Consider the following 16,586-nt stretch of genomic DNA (forward strand, 5'->3'; position numbering starts at 1 on the left):
GTTCCTCGCTCATGGCTCCTCAGAGATCCATCCTCCCTCCTCCATCCTCCATCCTCTATCCTCTATCCTCCCTCCTCCCTCCTCTATCCTCCCTCCATCCTCCATCCTCCCTCCTCCATCCTCTATCCTCTATCCTCCCTCCTCCATCCTCTATCCTCCATCCTCCCTCCTCCATCCTCTATCCTCTATCCTCCCTCCTCTATCCTCTATCCTCCCTCCTCCCTCCTCTATCCTCTATCCTCCATCCTCCATCCTCAGAGCTAAATAAGAGCTTTGGGACGGCAGCAGAACAACTTCCTGTTCAAGTGAGGAGCGAGGAAATGACAATTAAGAGACTTGAGATGTACCCTGAGCAAGTCGGACACAAATCTAACCAGCATGCATTGCGGGAAGCCCCGCCCCTACTCTACTCCTGTTTGGTTGCTGGCCGCTAAATGCTAACATTAGCTTAGCTATGATGCTAACTATGAACTCTACAGTGAGGTGTTTTCATTCCCGTAGTCTGAAATAAATAAACAAATACTAATTATTATAATAATAATAATATTTATATTTATAATAATAATAATTATTATTAGAATTTCACTTGTTAGTATTGTTACGAATAATCATTAATAATATAGTAGCCTCTAATAAACACTAAGATGTGTGAATGTTAAATAATAATTAATGATTTATTCTATTAATAGATTTTATATTTATATGAAGAGGAAGTCTGAATGATGAATATTTGATTAATTAAACAATAAACATGAAAATAAGATTCATATTTTATTCTTAAACATGAATTTTAAATGTTTTTATTCTGTAAACAGGTCAGAGCGTCGACGCTCTCTGTCTGCTCTCTCATTGGTTCATTCCGCTGTCAGTCACACCTCTCTGCGTTCCTATTGGTCGGCTTCACTTGGGACGCTCGTTCTTGTTTCCGGGTCGTAGAGTGTGAGATCAGCCTCGTTTCTCTCTTCTCTCTCTTCTTTCTTTATTTTTCTTTTTTCTTTCTTTCTTTGTTTGTTGTAGTTTAAAGCGTTCACGTAAAAAAACTACATCCGGGACGGTTTACGGTGTGACGTGGAGCTGCGCGTGAGAGGACACACGTGCACTCGGAGCAGCGTTAAGCTGGTGAGTTTACTAACCGGCTCTTTTCCTCAGCTTTCTACCGCTCCTCGCGGTCTTCTTCACAGTTCACACTAACGTCAGCTTTATTATGTTGAGTTACTTTAAGAGCTCTGCAGGAAGCAGTGCGTCTGTATCTGGGGCTTTTATTGTGAAGGATAAGACGGAAGGAAGTGGTGGTGTAGATCAGTGTTTCTAATTGTGAGAACTTCAGGAGTCTGACAGACGGGTCCTCTGAGGTGTGGTCGTTGGTGTGGAGGGAGAAGAGCAGTGGGGAGAGACCACATCCCTGGGGGGTCCAGTGCTGATGGTCCTGGTGCTGGATGTGGTTTTCCACATCCTGTCGCTGATCACCTGTCTGTCCTCCTCAGATCGTGGTGATGGATGACCGTCCCTCATCTCATGCCGTGGGGGTCAGTCTGTGTGACTCCGCCCCCCTGCTGTGGCGGGCGGAGGACCTGCGCACCGTGAGGTCTCAGGGTCTGGTGGGGGCCCTGCTGGGTTCACTGCCCCGGACCCCCCGACAGAACGTCCGTCTGGGCCGACCGCTGCTGCTGCTGGAGGAGGAGGAGACGCTGCTGAGGGAACGTCAAGCTGCTGCTGGTTACCGGGTGAGTTAACCGGCTCAATGTGGCTTTGATGCAACGCAATCTGAACAAACGAACGCCTCCTCAGGTGAGATTGATTTGTTGTTAGCAGGATGAAGGAGGGGCGGAGCTTCGTCTGCAGGTGCAGCAGCACCAGGAGGACCAGCAGAGGAGCTATGAGGAGCAGAGTGTCCTCGCTCTGGAGGACAGGAAGTCAGCGCTGCTGAGGGCCATGACGTCATCACACACTGGTGAGAACCGGTCGGTACCTGCGGTCCGTACCTGCGGTCTGCTCTAACAGCTCTGGTCCTGGTCTCCTCAGAGTCTGGAGCTGGGGCCCTAGACGAGGCCCTGCGGGGCCGGCTGGAGGCCCTGGACCGGAGCTTTACCTTCCCCTGTTCGGCGCTGGCGGTACAGCTGAGCACGGCGAGGGCGGGTCTGTCCTACTGTCCGGAGGCCCGGGCCGTCCTGCGGGCCGACCAGCCGGTCAGAGGGCGGGACGAGTTGAGCTGCGACGCCGCCAGGTACCAGGTGTTCAGAGACCTGAGGGGGCGGGGCTTCTACTTGACCTCAGCGGGGAAGTTTGGAGGAGACTTCCTGGTCTATCCAGGTGAGTGTGATTCATAATGAAAGACTCCAGATCAGGAGGACAGTCCTGTAGAACCACTGTCACACCAGCACAGCGAGGCAGCCGTCTTAGCAGCATGATAACCGGGTTAGTTAACCCACTAATAACCAGGTTAGTTGACCTGCTGGTTCCTGTCTGATCCTCAGGTGACCCTCTTCGTTTCCACGCTCACTTCATCGCCGTCTGTGTCTCTGAGGACGAGTCCGTCTGTCTGCTGGACCTCCTCTCGGTGGCTCGTCTGGGGTCCAACGTGAAGAAGACCGTCCTGCTCTGCTCACCGGGGCCGGACGGACGAGTCCTGTACACCTCGTTGCAGTGGAGCGGGATGGTTTAGAGACCTGGACCTGGACCTTTTATTAGAGGGTATCAGAACCCCTGCTGGGCCCCGGGCCCCAGGTTCGTTACCACAGACTGAGATGTTGTTCTTCACCAGGCAGGTGAGTCTTTGTGGATCAAAAGATCCGACAGAGTCCTTGAAGGACCTCCTTTGACTTCATGACTTCACGAAATAAAGACCTGGACCTGTTTAAAACCGAGTCTCTGATTTATTTTGTCCTAAAAGTATAAACGTCTCATGAAGAAACACAGGACTCGAGATCAGGTGACCACTCTTTAATAAACATAGGGAATCAGGTCTTCACAGACCCCCCAGGTGGTTCTGAAGGACCCAGACTGGATCGGGTCTATCAGTAGAAGGGGAGGGTGCCACTCCAGTCGATAGCGGCTCCGTCCCACTTGGTCCTGATGGTCATCTCCAGCGAGGGGAACCTGGTCTCCGGGTCTCCGTCTGAGCGTCTGCAGGACGCCTCCCAGTGGTGAGAGTGAGTATCTGCAAACAGAGAGCGGATCAGATCCCATCGGGCACCAGAGGAGACCCTGACCCAGTAGGACCGCGTCCTCACCTACAGTCAGTCTGGCCGTGGTCTTCTGGGAGCTCTGTCCGTTGTAGTAGAACAGGTGGAACAGATGCTCCATCCTCCAATCAGAGAGCAGCGAGCGGTTCAGACTGAACAACACCGAGAAGCTGCTGTTGATGCAACAAACCCACACGGGGAACCGGGGAGTCCTCAGCATGCTGCCCACCTGAGGACGGGACGGAGAGAGGACGGAGTGAGGACGGAGAGACGACAGGAGTGAGGACGGAGTGAGGACGGAGAGAGGTCAGAAGTGAGGACGGAAGTGAGGACAGAGTGAGGACATATTATTATTGATTAAATACAGTGATAAACATTAATGTAATATATATATGTAGAATGAGTACTTTTACTTTTTGTACTTTAACTATATTTTTATGCTAATACTTGTGTACTTTTAGTTGTAACTACAGTGTGGTATTAGTACTGCAGTAAAATATCTGAGTACTTCTGTCTACCTGTGATCAGAAGTACTACAGTACTAGTACTATCGAGGAGACTGAAGGTACCTGTGGAAGTCTTCCTCTCTCCATCTGCTCTCGGCTCCACAGTAAATATCCCACATCGGCTCGAGACAGGACGCCCTGCAGGGGGAGCTCCAGAGGACGGCCGTCCTCCCCGAAGGACTGGGTCCCGTTGAAGACATGTGGACTGGCCTTACCTGTCAGCAACAGGTTCAGCAGAGCCTGCAGAGACAGAGCAGGGGAGACAACATATGAAGACCTTCAGGGACTGGAGGAGACCCTGGAGCACCAGGAACACCTGTAGAACCAGGAGCATCAGGATCACCTATAGAACCAGGAACACCTGTAGAACCAGGACCACCTGTAGAACCAGGACCACCTGTAGAACCAACAGGTGAGTTCTCACCTGACGGCAAGCAAAGTTTCCTAGACTGAGGTAGAGCAGGTGGGAGGTGGTGGAGTCCAGGTCCTCCTTCAGCCTGTGAGGAAGAGGAGGACAGACGGTCTTCATCATGTCTGAAGTTTAATATTCTAAGTTTGTACTTCTAGGATTTTACAGTTAAATGTTTAATTTTTCAAATCTCTGGATTTGGATTTGAGCTGTGAAAGAGTTTGTTCTTCCAGATCTACGTCTGCAGGTGGAGCTCCAGCTGTTATTGGTCGGAGGCGGACTGACCCGCTGACACCAGCTGAAGGTGTTGTTACCTGTCGACTGTCCGGGAGCAGATGAGGCTGTAGAGGAACAGGATGACTCCGTGACTCCCCTCCTCTTTGAACTGCAACACAGGCATCGCTTTGATTTGGTGAACGTTGAACATTGATTATTGAACCAGCTGCTGTGTTTGATGGAGGACGAGATGATCGACTCACAGACTGAATGTGCTCCAGGATGAACTTCCTCACGTCGTCTTTCTTGTTGAACGTGAACAGCTGAAGCTGAAGGACGAGATTATATTTAAATGTTTGAAACGATACAAACTGTTAATTATTAAGAACTGAAGCTTTACTAATGACATCACTCCGTACCCTCTACATGTACTCATGACATCACTCCGTACCCTCTACATGTACTCATGACATCACTCAGTACCCTCTACATGTACTAATGACATCACTCAGTACCCTCTACATGTACTAATGACATCACTCCGTACCCTCTACATGTACTCATGACATCACTCAGCACCCTCTACATGTACTCATGACATCACTCCGTACCCTCTACATGTACTCATGACATTACTCCGTACCCTCTACATGTACTCATGACATCACTCAGCACCCTCTACATGTACTCATGACATCACTCCGTACCCTCTACATGTACTCATGACATCACTCAGCACCCTCTACATGTACTCATGACATCACTCCGTACCCTCTACATGTACTCATGACTTTACTCCGTACCCTCTACATGTACTCATGACATCACTCCGTACCCTCTACATGTACTCATGACATCACTCCGTACCCTCTACATGTACTCATGACATCACTCCGTACCCTCTACATGTACTCATGACATCACTCAGTACCCTCTACATGTACTCATGACATCACTCAGTACCCTCTACATGTACTAATGACATCACTCCGTACCCTCTACATGTACTCATGACATCACTCAGCACCCTCTACATGTACTCATGACATCACTCAGTACCCTCTACATGTACTCATGACATCACTCCGTACCCTCTACATGTACTCATGACATCACTCCGTACCCTCTACATGTACTCATGACATCACTCCGTACCCTCTACATGTACTCATGACATCACTCCGTACCCTCTACATGTACTCATGACATCACTCCGTACCCTCACCATGTACTAATGACATCACTCCGTACCCTCTACATGTACTCATGACATCACTCAGTACCCTCTACATGTACTAATGACATCACTCCGTACCCTCTACATGTACTAATGACATCACTCCGTACCCTCTACATGTACTCATGACATCACTCCGTACCCTCTACATGTACTCATGACATCACTCCGTACCCTCTACATGTACTCATGACATCACTCAGTACCCTCTACATGTACTAATGACATCACTCCGTACCCTCTACATGTACTAATGACATCACTCAGTACCCTCTACATGTACTCATGACATCACTCCGTACCCTCTACATGTACTCATGACATCACTCAGTACCCTCTACATGTACTCATGACATCACTCCGTACCCTCTACATGTACTCATGACATCACTCAGTACCCTCACCATGTACTAATGACATCACTCAGTACCCTCTACATGTACTCATGACATCACTCCGTACCCTCTCTGTGAAGTTGTCCAGCTTGTAGTCCAGGTGAGGTGTGATGCAGTAGTCTTCGGTAACCAAGGTGACGGTGGCGCTGACCTCCTGTCCAGCCAACCAGAGGCTGTCCGTCAGCGCTGAACTCAGCGCTCGGTCCTGATCCGTCTGTCCGACAGCGAGGCTGGAGACAGCAGGTCGGACAAAATAACAGAGACACCTCTGATGACATCGCTTAAAGGAAGTCATGTGACTTGACATCAGACCCAGGTTCCTGTGGAAGGTGTCTGTGTCCTCTCCGGATACACCTGGACAGGTAGTGTTGTTATATCTAGTGTTACGATGAGACTGTGTTGCGTCGTCCCTCTTTAACTCTCGTGTTACAGGTGTGAGTTCCATCATGTGACGTCCTCTTTACCTGGCGAAAGTCTCTGATCATGTGATGCAGAAAGAGTCCGTCCTCACCTGGTCAGCGTCCGTCCCTCTGAGCTGCTCTGCCGGATGAACAGCAGGTGTTTAATGATTCGAGCCTGGACCACCATCTGTATGGCTCGAGCCCCACCCTGAAACACACACCTGAACAGGTGAGACCTCCTCTGAGGACAGGTAGCATGAAACCTGTGGCTGGTAGTAGACCAGCAGTACTACAGCACTAGAAGGACCTCACCCTGTCGGTCTCCAGAGCATAGGAGACCTCGGTGTCCGGCTCTCTGAACTGGAAGAAAGACTTCCTCCACTCGTAGTTAAAGACGTGAAACGTTCCACCGAACAGAATCCTCCTCAGGCTCTGCACATGGAAACAAGCACAAGTATGAAGTCTGAGCTGGGTGGACCTGGTCCTGATCGGTCATGTGACCCGTCCACTCTCAGTGACGGACCGCCTCACCTCCGTCAGCTGAGGGGTCACCGGGGTTCCTCCGAGGTCCGAAGAGACCACCAGTTTTCGGGGGATGGAGCAGAGTTTTGGGAGAGTCCTGCAGGGGGGAGGAGCCTCTTCCTGCTCCTCCTCATCCACCAGCCTCTGAGGAGAGAAGGAGGACACACAACCTGTCTCAGTCCTACAGCTGGTCCTCACCACTCATGTGGAGGATCAAATCACAGTATTAGTATCAGTATTACAGGTAGTAGTAGCAGTTAAAGTAGTAGTATTAGTAGTACTGGTTAAAAGTAAATACTCGTCCCTCACGTCAGGATTCTTGTTGACTTCCTGTTGAAGCAGCTCAATGTAGTCCAACTTGCAGCCTGTCATCACTACTACTAGTACTACTGCTGACAGTACTACTGCTGCTACTGTAGTACTAGTACTAGCATCATGATAACAGCAGTAGTACTAGCTGGTCTCCTGATACAACAGGAAGCTATGACTGAGAACTCAAGTATTTATACACTAGTAACCCAACACTGTGTGTGTGTGTGTGTGTGTGTGTGTGTGTGTGTGTGTGTGTGTGTGTGTGTGTGTGTGTTACAGGATCAGGTTCTGTGCGACACACTGACCAGCAGAGGGCAGTCAGACAGGATCCAGTCAGGTGTATTTGTACACATTATATATATATATATATATATATATATATATATATATATATATATATATTAATATATGTATAGATATTTTGAGGTATTGATATAAATATACAAGAGTACAGATAGAAGTATAAATATTTAAATGTACTTACATGTTGTGACTTCATTCTGCAGAGAAAATCATCTTAAATTCAACAAAACATCAAATTTAATAATAACTATATTTTACATGAAACAGTCAGTGAGGGGGGGGGGTAATGTATTTAATAAATAGATAATTACTAATTATAGAATCAATCAATCATCAGTTTGTTTACAGTAAATACTTTCCTCCAGCTCTGCAGGGCAGACACCTGATCCAGGATCTGTTGTAGCTCCGCCTCCATCTCTACACACACACACACACACACACACACACACACACACACACACACACACACACACACACAACTTTAATAGATAACATTCACAGTAAATATGTTCAAAGATGAAATATGATGAGTCGTATTATTTCTATCATACTTTGATCTTTAATCTAAATAAATCTTTTTTGTTTAAATAAATTTGTTGAAATCAGACATTCAAGAATTCATAAAGTCTTTTATTACAAACATTTCAGATTTAAACAAATATTAATCTTCTTATTGGAAATAATCTACTAAAATACTAAAATTGTATTCTCCATCAACTTTAAGTTTTGTTTTTTATTAACTTTCTCATCATTTAAAAAACAAACAAGAAAATCTCTGAGATCAGATGTTAAAGTTTATTATTATTAATATTAATATTTTTCAGAGTTTAAAGTCTAAACTGGTTTTATAAAGTAAAGAAGTTCTTACCTTCAGCTGAACAGAGAGACGTCTCACCTGAGACGAGAAGCTTAAACACACACACACACACACACACACACATATATATACACACACAGAGGGAGTATTCATAGACAAAGGTCTTCGTGGTTGGACTTGAAGGCGGTCCAGCAGAGTCTCAGTCTGCCAACAGGTGGATCAGATCCTTTAATGGTCCCATTGAAGACCAACAACACCACCGCCCCCCCGCTGGGTTCTTCACAGGAGGATCCAGGTCCTCGTCAGACCGGATTGTCTGATTCATTGTGTGGCGTCAACACGTCCAAAGTGTCGGTGTCACTGCAGTGGACAACGAAAAGAAAGACCTGGACCCAAGGGGACAAGGTCTCAGAGTCCCCCGTCTGAAGGAGCAGGATCCAGGTCTTTCTTTACGTCTCTCTGAGACCTTGTCCCCTTGGATCTAGTCTCTTTGCACCAAAAACGATTGTTTGAAAACGCTCCTGAGGACAGATACGTCTTAGAACTCCGGGGTTACCTCCTTGTGTGGACGGTTGTAATCACATAAGTTTAGAAACGATGACGTGGACGCCTCCGTTCACTAGTGATTGGTTCTTAGCAGTCACAACGTGTCCTTCTCTGATTCGTCACCGATCACGTGACCCTTTACTGAAGAAAACAAACAGTCTTAATTATCGACCGACTACCAGGTTAATTAAACGTAACTGATTACAGGTGTTTCTGACCTTGTTGTCTTTACTAGCAGCTATTATTGGAGCGATTAGTGAGCGACGTGTCCAGCGGCGTTTCCAGACCTACGTCTGAAGTCACAGTTTGAGACAACGGACACAAAACGGAGGACTTTCCTTTTCTTATTAATGCTTATTTTGTTCTGCACAACTACTGTGAGGTCCACACAGAAACTAAAGGAACAAAAGCAGTAAATGTTCTCCAGTACAACAGAGACTTCAGCCTCCAGCAGAGTTACGAGTGAGAGACGTGTGTTGACCACATTTATTGATCCATAATCTAGTAAACTATTATGTGTAAGTGTTGATTGTAAAGTACATTTGATGAGAGAGAGAGAGAGACCCGCAGCACTGCAACTAAGTCTGAAAAATAAAACTTTCCACGAAATGTCTGATTGAGTTTATAGAGGAAGATCTTAAGTATAAAGCACAACCGTTCATTATTGAAGACTACTTTATTACTCTGTCATATTTTTTTTAACTAAGCAACCAATCGACTTCCTGTTTACATCGGCACCATCATGCCCAGTGTACGTGATATTTGTTTTCAGGCGTTTTAGTCTGGACAGAGATCATTTAGAAAATGGTGCTGAAACGCTGTGGACGGAGATCGTTTTTGTTTTAAAACACAGCTTACGTTAGTCTGATTATGATTGTAGTTAGCTAACATTAGTCCTAATATGATTGTAGTTAGCTAACGTTAGTCTGATTATGATTGTAGTTAGCTAACATTAGTCCTAATATGATTGTAGTTCTAATAATAGTTTGATTATCAGTCAAGTTTATGTCAACCAGCTCTTTATCTGAACCTTACTTCCTGTGAAGACTGAACTTTATTTTGAAAAGACAGCATGATGTCATGAGTGGAGACAGACATGCCGTCCCTGACTCGTCCCACGCCAGAGGAAAACCTCTCAGTGTGAAGTGAAGGGCCGCTGAGACTTCAGGTCTGAACGTGAACCTGGACCTGGATCCCGTTACAAAGCACCGTGTGGACAGTTTTCAGTCTTCAAAAAGACGCAGCAGAGCCGAGATTCATCATCAGGTTTTATCTTCAGCTACTTTCTGAAAAGTGTACCTTTTAACTTTTACGCTAAAATTAAAAAGTACACAAAGTTCTTCGATACTACAACATACAAAACATATTAAAGACAAAGTATACAACAACAGTTCAGTTCAACTCGCTGCCATTGAAATAGAGTCACGACTCTTCCTTTGACTCCAGAGAACAGCCGATAGTTCCACACTTGAACCGGTTCACGTACTCATGTCCTCGTTAACTGATCTCTCTCACAGTTTAGTTAATGTTTATCGTAAGATAATAGCTAACGTTAGTTTGAGTATGATTGTAGTTAGCTAACGTTAGTTTGAGTATGATTGCACTTAGTTAACGCTAGTTTGAGTATGATTGTAGTTAGTTAACGTTAGTTTGAGTATGATTGTAGTTAGCTAACGCTAGTTTGAGTATGATTGTAGTTAGCTAACGTTAGTTAGGGTATGATTGCAGTTAGCTAACATTAGTTTGAGTATGATTGTAGTTAGCTAACGTTAGTTTGAGTATGATTGTAGTTAGCTAACAGTCTGATTATGATTGTAGTTAATTAACATTAGTCTTATTATAATTGTATAATTGTAAATAAGTATTAATGACACATGATGAGATCTGTCCCTCCTGAACCATGTGACTCTCTGTCTCAATGACACTTCTTCAAAGTCATCATCAATTCAAAGTGAATCTGGAACCAGAGAATGTTTTCACTGTTTGACTGACTTATTGATCGACTGATCTGATGGTTTCAGGTTTGTCTTTAGTTTTTTGGGACCATAAACGTACTAAATTATAAACTTTAATTGATTCATGGAGATCAATGGATTTTGTACAGTAACACTTTAATCATCAGTCATCAGTCTTTTGTCCTTTACAGGCTTTCGTCTCACTCCAGGTCTCAGTACATAAGGTCGGCCGCCCCCCCGCTCAGGTCCGGGTCTTTGCTCTCCTGGAAGGGGAACTGGATTCCAGCCAGTCTGATCAGCAAGAAGTTAAGTCCGTGGAGGAGGAAGACGAGGAAGAAGAGCCAGAAGGACCGGTCGTAGCGTTCAGTGTGCGTGTGGAAGACAAAGTTCTCCTCATTGAAGTTGGAGATCCGATTGGACAGGTGATAAAGTTTCACTTCCGACGCAAAAAGAATCATCACCAGACAGCTGCACAGCCCTGCAGCACAAACAGGAAGTCATTTTATCAAAGCTTCTTTATTGGATCATACCGAATAATACAGGAGTATGAATGTTATTATTGTACTAGAATAAATGTCATTATTGTTGTAGAATAAATGTCATTATTGTACTAGAATATATGTTACTATTGCACTAGAGTAAATGTCATTATTGTGATTTTGGATCATGTTTGTGCTCTAAATGTCCTGCTCACTTCTGTCTGATTCTAACTTTGTTCACAGAGTCGTCATTGTAAGAGAGTTCAAACTGCAAATGAAGGAAAAGAGATTTTGAGGTCTAAAATCGAGACGATTGTCCGTCCACTCATTAGAGGACTTCTTGAGGAGGTATGTTGAAAGGTTCCTTATTCAGAGGATATTGGAGAGGTTTAAAGTTTGTAAGTGAGGCTCAGGTTGTTCCTCAGATAAAAGAATGGCTGTAAATGTAGATGGGGGGGGGCAGCTGATTCAGGTCTCTTGCCCCCGACTCTGTTTCTCTAATCGCAGCTCGTATCAGACAGCTCACACTGTCTTCTAATAGAGCGTTATTTAAACCACTTCCTGACCCTCCCAGCACTGCGTCATAGCGTCCTACAACAGAGACGTTCCACCGGTTTAGGTTTTACTCGTTGTTTGATGTGTACTTCTGTGTACATCAGGTCGTAAACTAAAGTACTGGACACATGAACACGAGTCTGTTTTTGAGCTAGAGGTAGTACTTCTAGTATTACTATCAGTAACAGATGATGTAATGATGATGATTATGATGTTTCTCACAGCTGATGAAGGTCCAAAGGTAAAGTCCCATGGGGCCTTGCAGCGTCTCGTACGGTCGGCCGAAGGCGTTGAAGAAGAAGAAGCCGGTGACCACGGAGGAGAAGAGGATGACGACACCACAGAAGAAGATGACGGACACGTGGAGGACTACTGGGACAACGCTCAGCAGGTCTGGGAAGACTGGGAGAGAAAAACAGCTGATTGATATGAATCTATGAATAAATAATGTCGACTTTTCTTCTTCTGCTGCTTAATTAACGTAGACAGACATGCTGCTGTCTCTCTGCCCAGGTGCATGCTGGTCCTCCACCATCTAACAGTGTAAAAGCCAGAGGGGTCTGTAGGGCTGTCCAGGAATATACCTGTTTATGTATACATATATGTATGTATACAATATATATATATATATATATATATATATCTACCATATCTAAACTGAGCGTACACGAGTATAATATCAATGTGTTTTACTTTGTGAGTCTTTTGTTAATCAAAGTAGTATTTTTGCTTTGGAACAACTTGGTTCTGAGATACTTTTACAATAACTATTTTATTTGTATTTACTACTTCTACTGCATTACATCACAGAGGGAAATATGGTCCATTTATTGCACACACACACACACACACACACACACACACACACACACACACACTGCTCTGTAGTTTCATGTATGATCCCTCAGGAGTGTTTTCTTAGATCCTGATCCTGTTTTGTGTTATTCTGTTTATTAATTCCCCGTCAAACATCCTTCTGCTCCCGTGTCTCTCTGTGTTTGGGTTCATCCCATCACTAGTTCTGATGCATCATGTGTTCATACAACAAGAACAGAGCAGCATTGTTTGTCAGTTCGGATCCAGTCAGGCAGAAACCTGGTTAGTGAAGGCTGGCTGCTCTCATTAACTGGGACCAGTAAACACTCTGGCTCTGATCTGTGCTCTGTGGTTTGTAGTCTCTGGTCTGTAGTCTGTGGTTTGTAGTCTGTGGTCTTTGATCTCTGGTCTGTAGTCTGTGGTCTGTAGTTTGTAGTCTGTGGTCTGTAGTCTGTGGTCTGTAGTTTGTGGTCTGTAGTTTGTGGTCTGTAGCCTGTGGTCTGTAGTCTGTAGTTTGTGCTCTGTGGTTTGTAGTCTCTGGTCTGTAGTCTGTGGTTTGTAGTCTGTGGTCTTTGATCTCTGGTCTGTAGTCTGTGGTCTGTAGTTTGTAGTCTGTGGTCTGTAGTCTGTGGTCTGTAGTTTGTGGTCTGTAGTTTGTGGTCTGTAGCCTGTGGTCTGTAGTCTGTAGTCTGTGGTCTGTAGTCTGTGGTCTGTAGTTTGTGGTCTGTGGTCTGTAGTCTGTGGTCTGTGGTCTGTAGTCTGTGGTCTGTAGTCCAGAGACTGATCCAGAGAAGCAGAACAGGAAGTATAAAGTTGTAAAAAAGTACCTCAAACTCTGAATAATTCAGAGTAAACATGTGAATTATTAACGAGCAGCAGAGACAGCTGTTGATCATTTACAACCACTGACTCTATTTTCGTGAAGTCATCGATGACCTCGTGTTCATGATGTCAGAGCAAGTCGGACACAAATCTACCCAGCATGCATTGTGATCGCCACTAATCAATTCTGCGCCTGACTGGCTCATCTCAAACGAGCCTATTGTCACTTGGTCCCTTGGTGTATATATATGTATATATATATGTGTATATGTGTATATATTAGTGTACTCACAGGAGAAGCGGGACGTCCTCCCTCCTAACCCGCACTGCTTCACCCTCTCCCCGGTGAACAGACCGTAGTTCAGCTCTCCTAAGAACTTGTCCAGTTCTGGTCCCGTAGCGTTCACCAGCTCAGCCCCGGTCTGGCACAGCACGGCCCCGGTGATCCACAGAGGGAGCCCGGTGGCCACCGCGGCCGTGAGGACGCACGAGAAACCGAGGACACCGGAGACCGAGAACACAAGCTGCTTCTGTCGGCTCGGCATGACGGGGGGAGGAGTCGGGGGGGGGGGGGGGGGGGGAGGAGAAGGAGGAGGAGGAGGAAGAGGAGGAGGGGGAGGAGGAGGAGGAGGAGGAGGGGGAGGCGAGGTGGAGGCGAGGAGGAGGAGAAAGAAAAGGAGGAGGAGGAAGAGGAGGAGAGCCATCATAACAACATTCAGTCTGAACTACAGACTCCAAGAGCTCAGTGTTCAGGTCACCATGGCAACCAGCAGATGGATTTCACAGAGGGGGGGGGGGGGGGGGGGGCGGGGTTGTGTGTGTGTGTGTATATAATAACACACTGACCTGGTTACACAGAGTTCCGGTGACGGCTCTTTCAAAATAAAACGTTGGGATTCAACAGAACTTTATTGTGTTGTTATTTCTGACACTGAGTGCAAACTTTACTTCAAGTATTTTTACTACTAAGTACTACTCAGTACTACTCCACTGCCGCCCCTCCCCCCCGTAGACCAGACGTGATGACGTAAGACTCCTCTGACACGTCACACGTAGGAGTGGAGTGTGCGAGGCTCCGTGAGTCCAGACCAGAAGAGTCCAGACCAGTTCAGACAGAGACACAAGAGTCCAGAAGAGTCCAGACCAGTTCGGACAGAGACACAAGAGTCCAGAAGAGTCCAGACCAGTTCAGACAGAGACACGAGTCCAGCTGCAGCATGAGGTCAGTCTAATGATTTATTACTAATCAGTCCACCAATATCAGATCTATAATGTGTTTCTATCATTCAGGTTTAGTTGAGCTGTTTCTCTGTAAATTAAAGTTATTATAACGTATTATAACTCATTATAACATATAACTCATTATAACTCATTATAACATATTATAACTAATTATTACTCATTATAACATATTATAACTCATTATAACATATAACTAATTATTACTCATAACTAATTATTACTCATTATAACATATTATAACTAATAACTCATTATAACTCATAACTCATTATAACATATTATAACTCATTATAACATATTATAACTCATAACTCATTATAACTCATAACATATAACTCATAACTCATTATAACTCATTGTAACTCATAACTCATTATAATTTAAAACTCATTATTATTATTATTATTATTATTATTAATAATTATTGATAATTATTGTTAATCATATCTTATTGATCAGGGTGTTGGTGGTGCTCCTCCCTCTGGTCCTCCATGCTCAGATGTTTATTGTTAATAATAATAATAATAATAATATTAAATCTTATTGATCAGGGTGTTGGTGGTGCTCCTCCTCCCTCTGGTCCTCCATGCTCAGATGTTCGGTTCCCTGAAGTCTCCTGACTTCCCTGACTCGTACCCCAGAGAGACGGTTCTCCGGTGGAACCTCAGCGTTCCTGACGGGTTCCAGATCAAACTGTCCTTCAGCCACTTTGACCTGGAGCCGTCCTACCTGTGTGAGTACGACTACGTCAAGGTGAGACCGCACGGCATCATGGGTAGGCTCTATACTGCACTCCTTTAATACACAAACCAAATGAGTTTGAGATTATATAACACTATATTACTATATATATCATGTATTACATAATACTCTATATCATATATCATATAATACTCTCTATCATATATGACATAATACTCTATATCATATATCATATAATACTCTATATCATATATGACATAATACTCTATATCATATATCATATAATACTCTATATCATATATGACATAATACTCTATATCATATATCATACAATACTAAGCTCATCATATTAAATCACCAACTGACTGTAAACAACATAATGTCAGGGTCCTGGATCAGGGTTCTTGATCAGGGTCCTGGATCAGGGGGGTGCTTGATCAGGTCTTTTTTTAAGTGATTTGACTTTGGACTAAACATGTGCTGCCACCTACAAACACACACACACCTACACAAACACAGACAAACACACACATTCATATTCACATGATGTCACTGCGCCAAGGCAACTTTTTCCTTGACAACAAGCAGCTGCAACACAGAGAGAGCAGCCTTCCCACAATGCACTGCTCTCTGTGTTTGACCTGCTGTTCGTTGACTCTCAGTGTAAACATCAGATAAACATGTGAACCTCTTCAGTTACTGAGGATCATAAGTTATCAGTAATTATAACAAAAATAGTATTTGTATTGTTATTGGTAGTATTGTAAATTGTGATGATGAGGTAGTTTTTTAAAGATAACTAGAGGTGAAGTCGATCCAGCAACTAATATCAGAAGAGACTTTTCTCCCAGAGAGATATTTCAATAAATTATTATATATAATCCATACAATATTTTAACAAGAAAGTCTCAGTTTGTTGTTTCATTTATGTTACGTCTGTGGGTGGAGCAGAGCTCTGTTAGCTAACCTAGCTCTGTTAGCTAACCAACTCTGTTAGCACACCTAGCTCTGTTAGCTAACCTAGCTCTGTTAGCACACCTAGCTCTGTTAGCTAACCCAGCTCTGCTAGCTAACCTAGCTCTGCTCCACAGAGGTGACGTTATCTCACATGATGCGTTTCACCTGTTGTGTCCAGGTGGAGGCGGAGGGGGAGGAGCTTGCGTTGTTCT

The 16,586-nt window shown here is 44.6% G+C and overlaps 4 protein-coding genes across 7 annotated transcripts in view; 2 read left to right on the plus strand and 2 right to left on the minus strand.

Moving 5' to 3' along the window:
• Positions 1-918: 918 nt before the first annotated feature.
• tsen34 (TSEN34 tRNA splicing endonuclease subunit) lies at positions 919-2,860 on the plus strand. 2 transcript variants are annotated; one of them, XM_068707968.1, is made up of 5 exons: positions 919-1,119; positions 1,485-1,724; positions 1,810-1,951; positions 2,023-2,310; positions 2,475-2,860. In XM_068707968.1, the coding sequence occupies exons 2-5, from the start codon at positions 1,494-1,496 to the stop codon at positions 2,660-2,662; spliced, it is 849 nt and encodes a 282-aa protein (XP_068564069.1). In that variant the 5' UTR covers positions 919-1,119; positions 1,485-1,493; the 3' UTR covers positions 2,663-2,860. The 2 variants fall into 2 exon arrangements, with proteins under 2 accessions (XP_068564069.1, XP_068564121.1); XM_068708020.1 differs by having other exon boundaries at positions 1,813-1,951.
• A 154-nt stretch (positions 2,861-3,014) lies between these two features.
• Positions 3,015-7,672, minus strand: mindy4b (MINDY family member 4B). Its single transcript, XM_068708135.1, has 11 exons — positions 7,665-7,672; positions 6,878-7,012; positions 6,659-6,778; positions 6,457-6,554; positions 6,013-6,175; positions 4,577-4,642; positions 4,412-4,482; positions 4,113-4,185; positions 3,752-3,928; positions 3,231-3,411; positions 3,015-3,157 (listed from the first exon to the last, which is right to left on the minus strand). The coding sequence occupies exons 4-11, from the start codon at positions 6,531-6,533 to the stop codon at positions 3,015-3,017; spliced, it is 951 nt and encodes a 316-aa protein (XP_068564236.1). The 5' UTR covers positions 6,534-6,554; positions 6,659-6,778; positions 6,878-7,012; positions 7,665-7,672.
• A 2,429-nt stretch (positions 7,673-10,101) lies between these two features.
• Positions 10,102-14,033, minus strand: clrn1 (clarin 1). Its single transcript, XM_068708242.1, has 3 exons — positions 13,766-14,033; positions 12,058-12,237; positions 10,102-11,279 (listed from the first exon to the last, which is right to left on the minus strand). Exons 1-3 carry the CDS (start codon positions 14,016-14,018, stop codon positions 11,014-11,016), a joined length of 699 nt encoding a protein of 232 aa, XP_068564343.1. The 5' UTR covers positions 14,019-14,033; the 3' UTR covers positions 10,102-11,013.
• Positions 14,034-14,537: 504 nt separating this feature from the next.
• Positions 14,538-16,586, plus strand: part of masp1 (MBL associated serine protease 1) — a 14,420-nt gene continuing 12,371 nt past the window's right edge. For 2 of the 3 annotated variants that reach the window (XM_068705336.1, XM_068705355.1), the window contains exons 1-3: positions 14,538-14,695; positions 15,267-15,468; positions 16,553-16,586. The exon at positions 16,553-16,586 is cut by the window's right edge and continues 144 nt beyond it. In XM_068705336.1, coding sequence (XP_068561437.1) covers positions 14,691-14,695; positions 15,267-15,468; positions 16,553-16,586 — 241 coding nt within the window. In that variant the 5' untranslated portion in view covers positions 14,538-14,690. The remainder of the gene's footprint in view (positions 14,696-15,266; positions 15,469-16,552) is intronic. The other variant, XM_068705346.1, reaches the window with a different exon arrangement.

The sequence above is a fragment of the Cebidichthys violaceus genome, unplaced genomic scaffold, assembly GCF_023349555.1.
Source record: "Cebidichthys violaceus isolate CVI_PGR_0920_01 unplaced genomic scaffold, fCebVio1.0.p SCAF_1, whole genome shotgun sequence".
NCBI lineage: Eukaryota > Metazoa > Chordata > Actinopteri > Perciformes > Stichaeidae > Cebidichthys > Cebidichthys violaceus.

Bases quoted from the DNA above. Each gene is read 5' to 3' on its own strand.
- tsen34 (XM_068707968.1), top strand. From the start codon at position 1,494: ATGGATGACCGTCCCTCATCTCATGCCGTGGGGGTCAGTCTGTGTGAC. The intron at 1,725-1,809 runs GTGAGTTAACCG...ATTTGTTGTTAG, and splicing joins AAGCTGCTGCTGGTTACCGG to CAGGATGAAGGAGGGGCGGA. The intron at 2,311-2,474 runs GTGAGTGTGATT...TCTGATCCTCAG, and splicing joins AGACTTCCTGGTCTATCCAG to GTGACCCTCTTCGTTTCCAC.
- mindy4b (XM_068708135.1), bottom strand. From the start codon at position 6,533: ATGGTGGTCCAGGCTCGAATCATTAAACACCTGCTGTTCATCCGGCAG. The intron at 4,643-6,012 runs GTACGGAGTGAT...CTCGTCCTTCAG, and splicing joins TGGACAACTTCACAGAGAGG to CTTCAGCTGTTCACGTTCAA. The intron at 3,412-3,751 runs GTACCTTCAGTC...TCCCGTCCTCAG, and splicing joins AGAGAGGAAGACTTCCACAG to GTGGGCAGCATGCTGAGGAC.
- clrn1 (XM_068708242.1), bottom strand. From the start codon at position 14,018: ATGCCGAGCCGACAGAAGCAGCTTGTGTTCTCGGTCTCCGGTGTCCTC. The intron at 12,238-13,765 runs GTGAGTACACTA...TTTCTCTCCCAG, and splicing joins GAGGACGTCCCGCTTCTCCT to TCTTCCCAGACCTGCTGAGC. The intron at 11,280-12,057 runs GTGAGAAACATC...TTTGTGCTGCAG, and splicing joins CCTTTGGACCTTCATCAGCT to GGCTGTGCAGCTGTCTGGTG.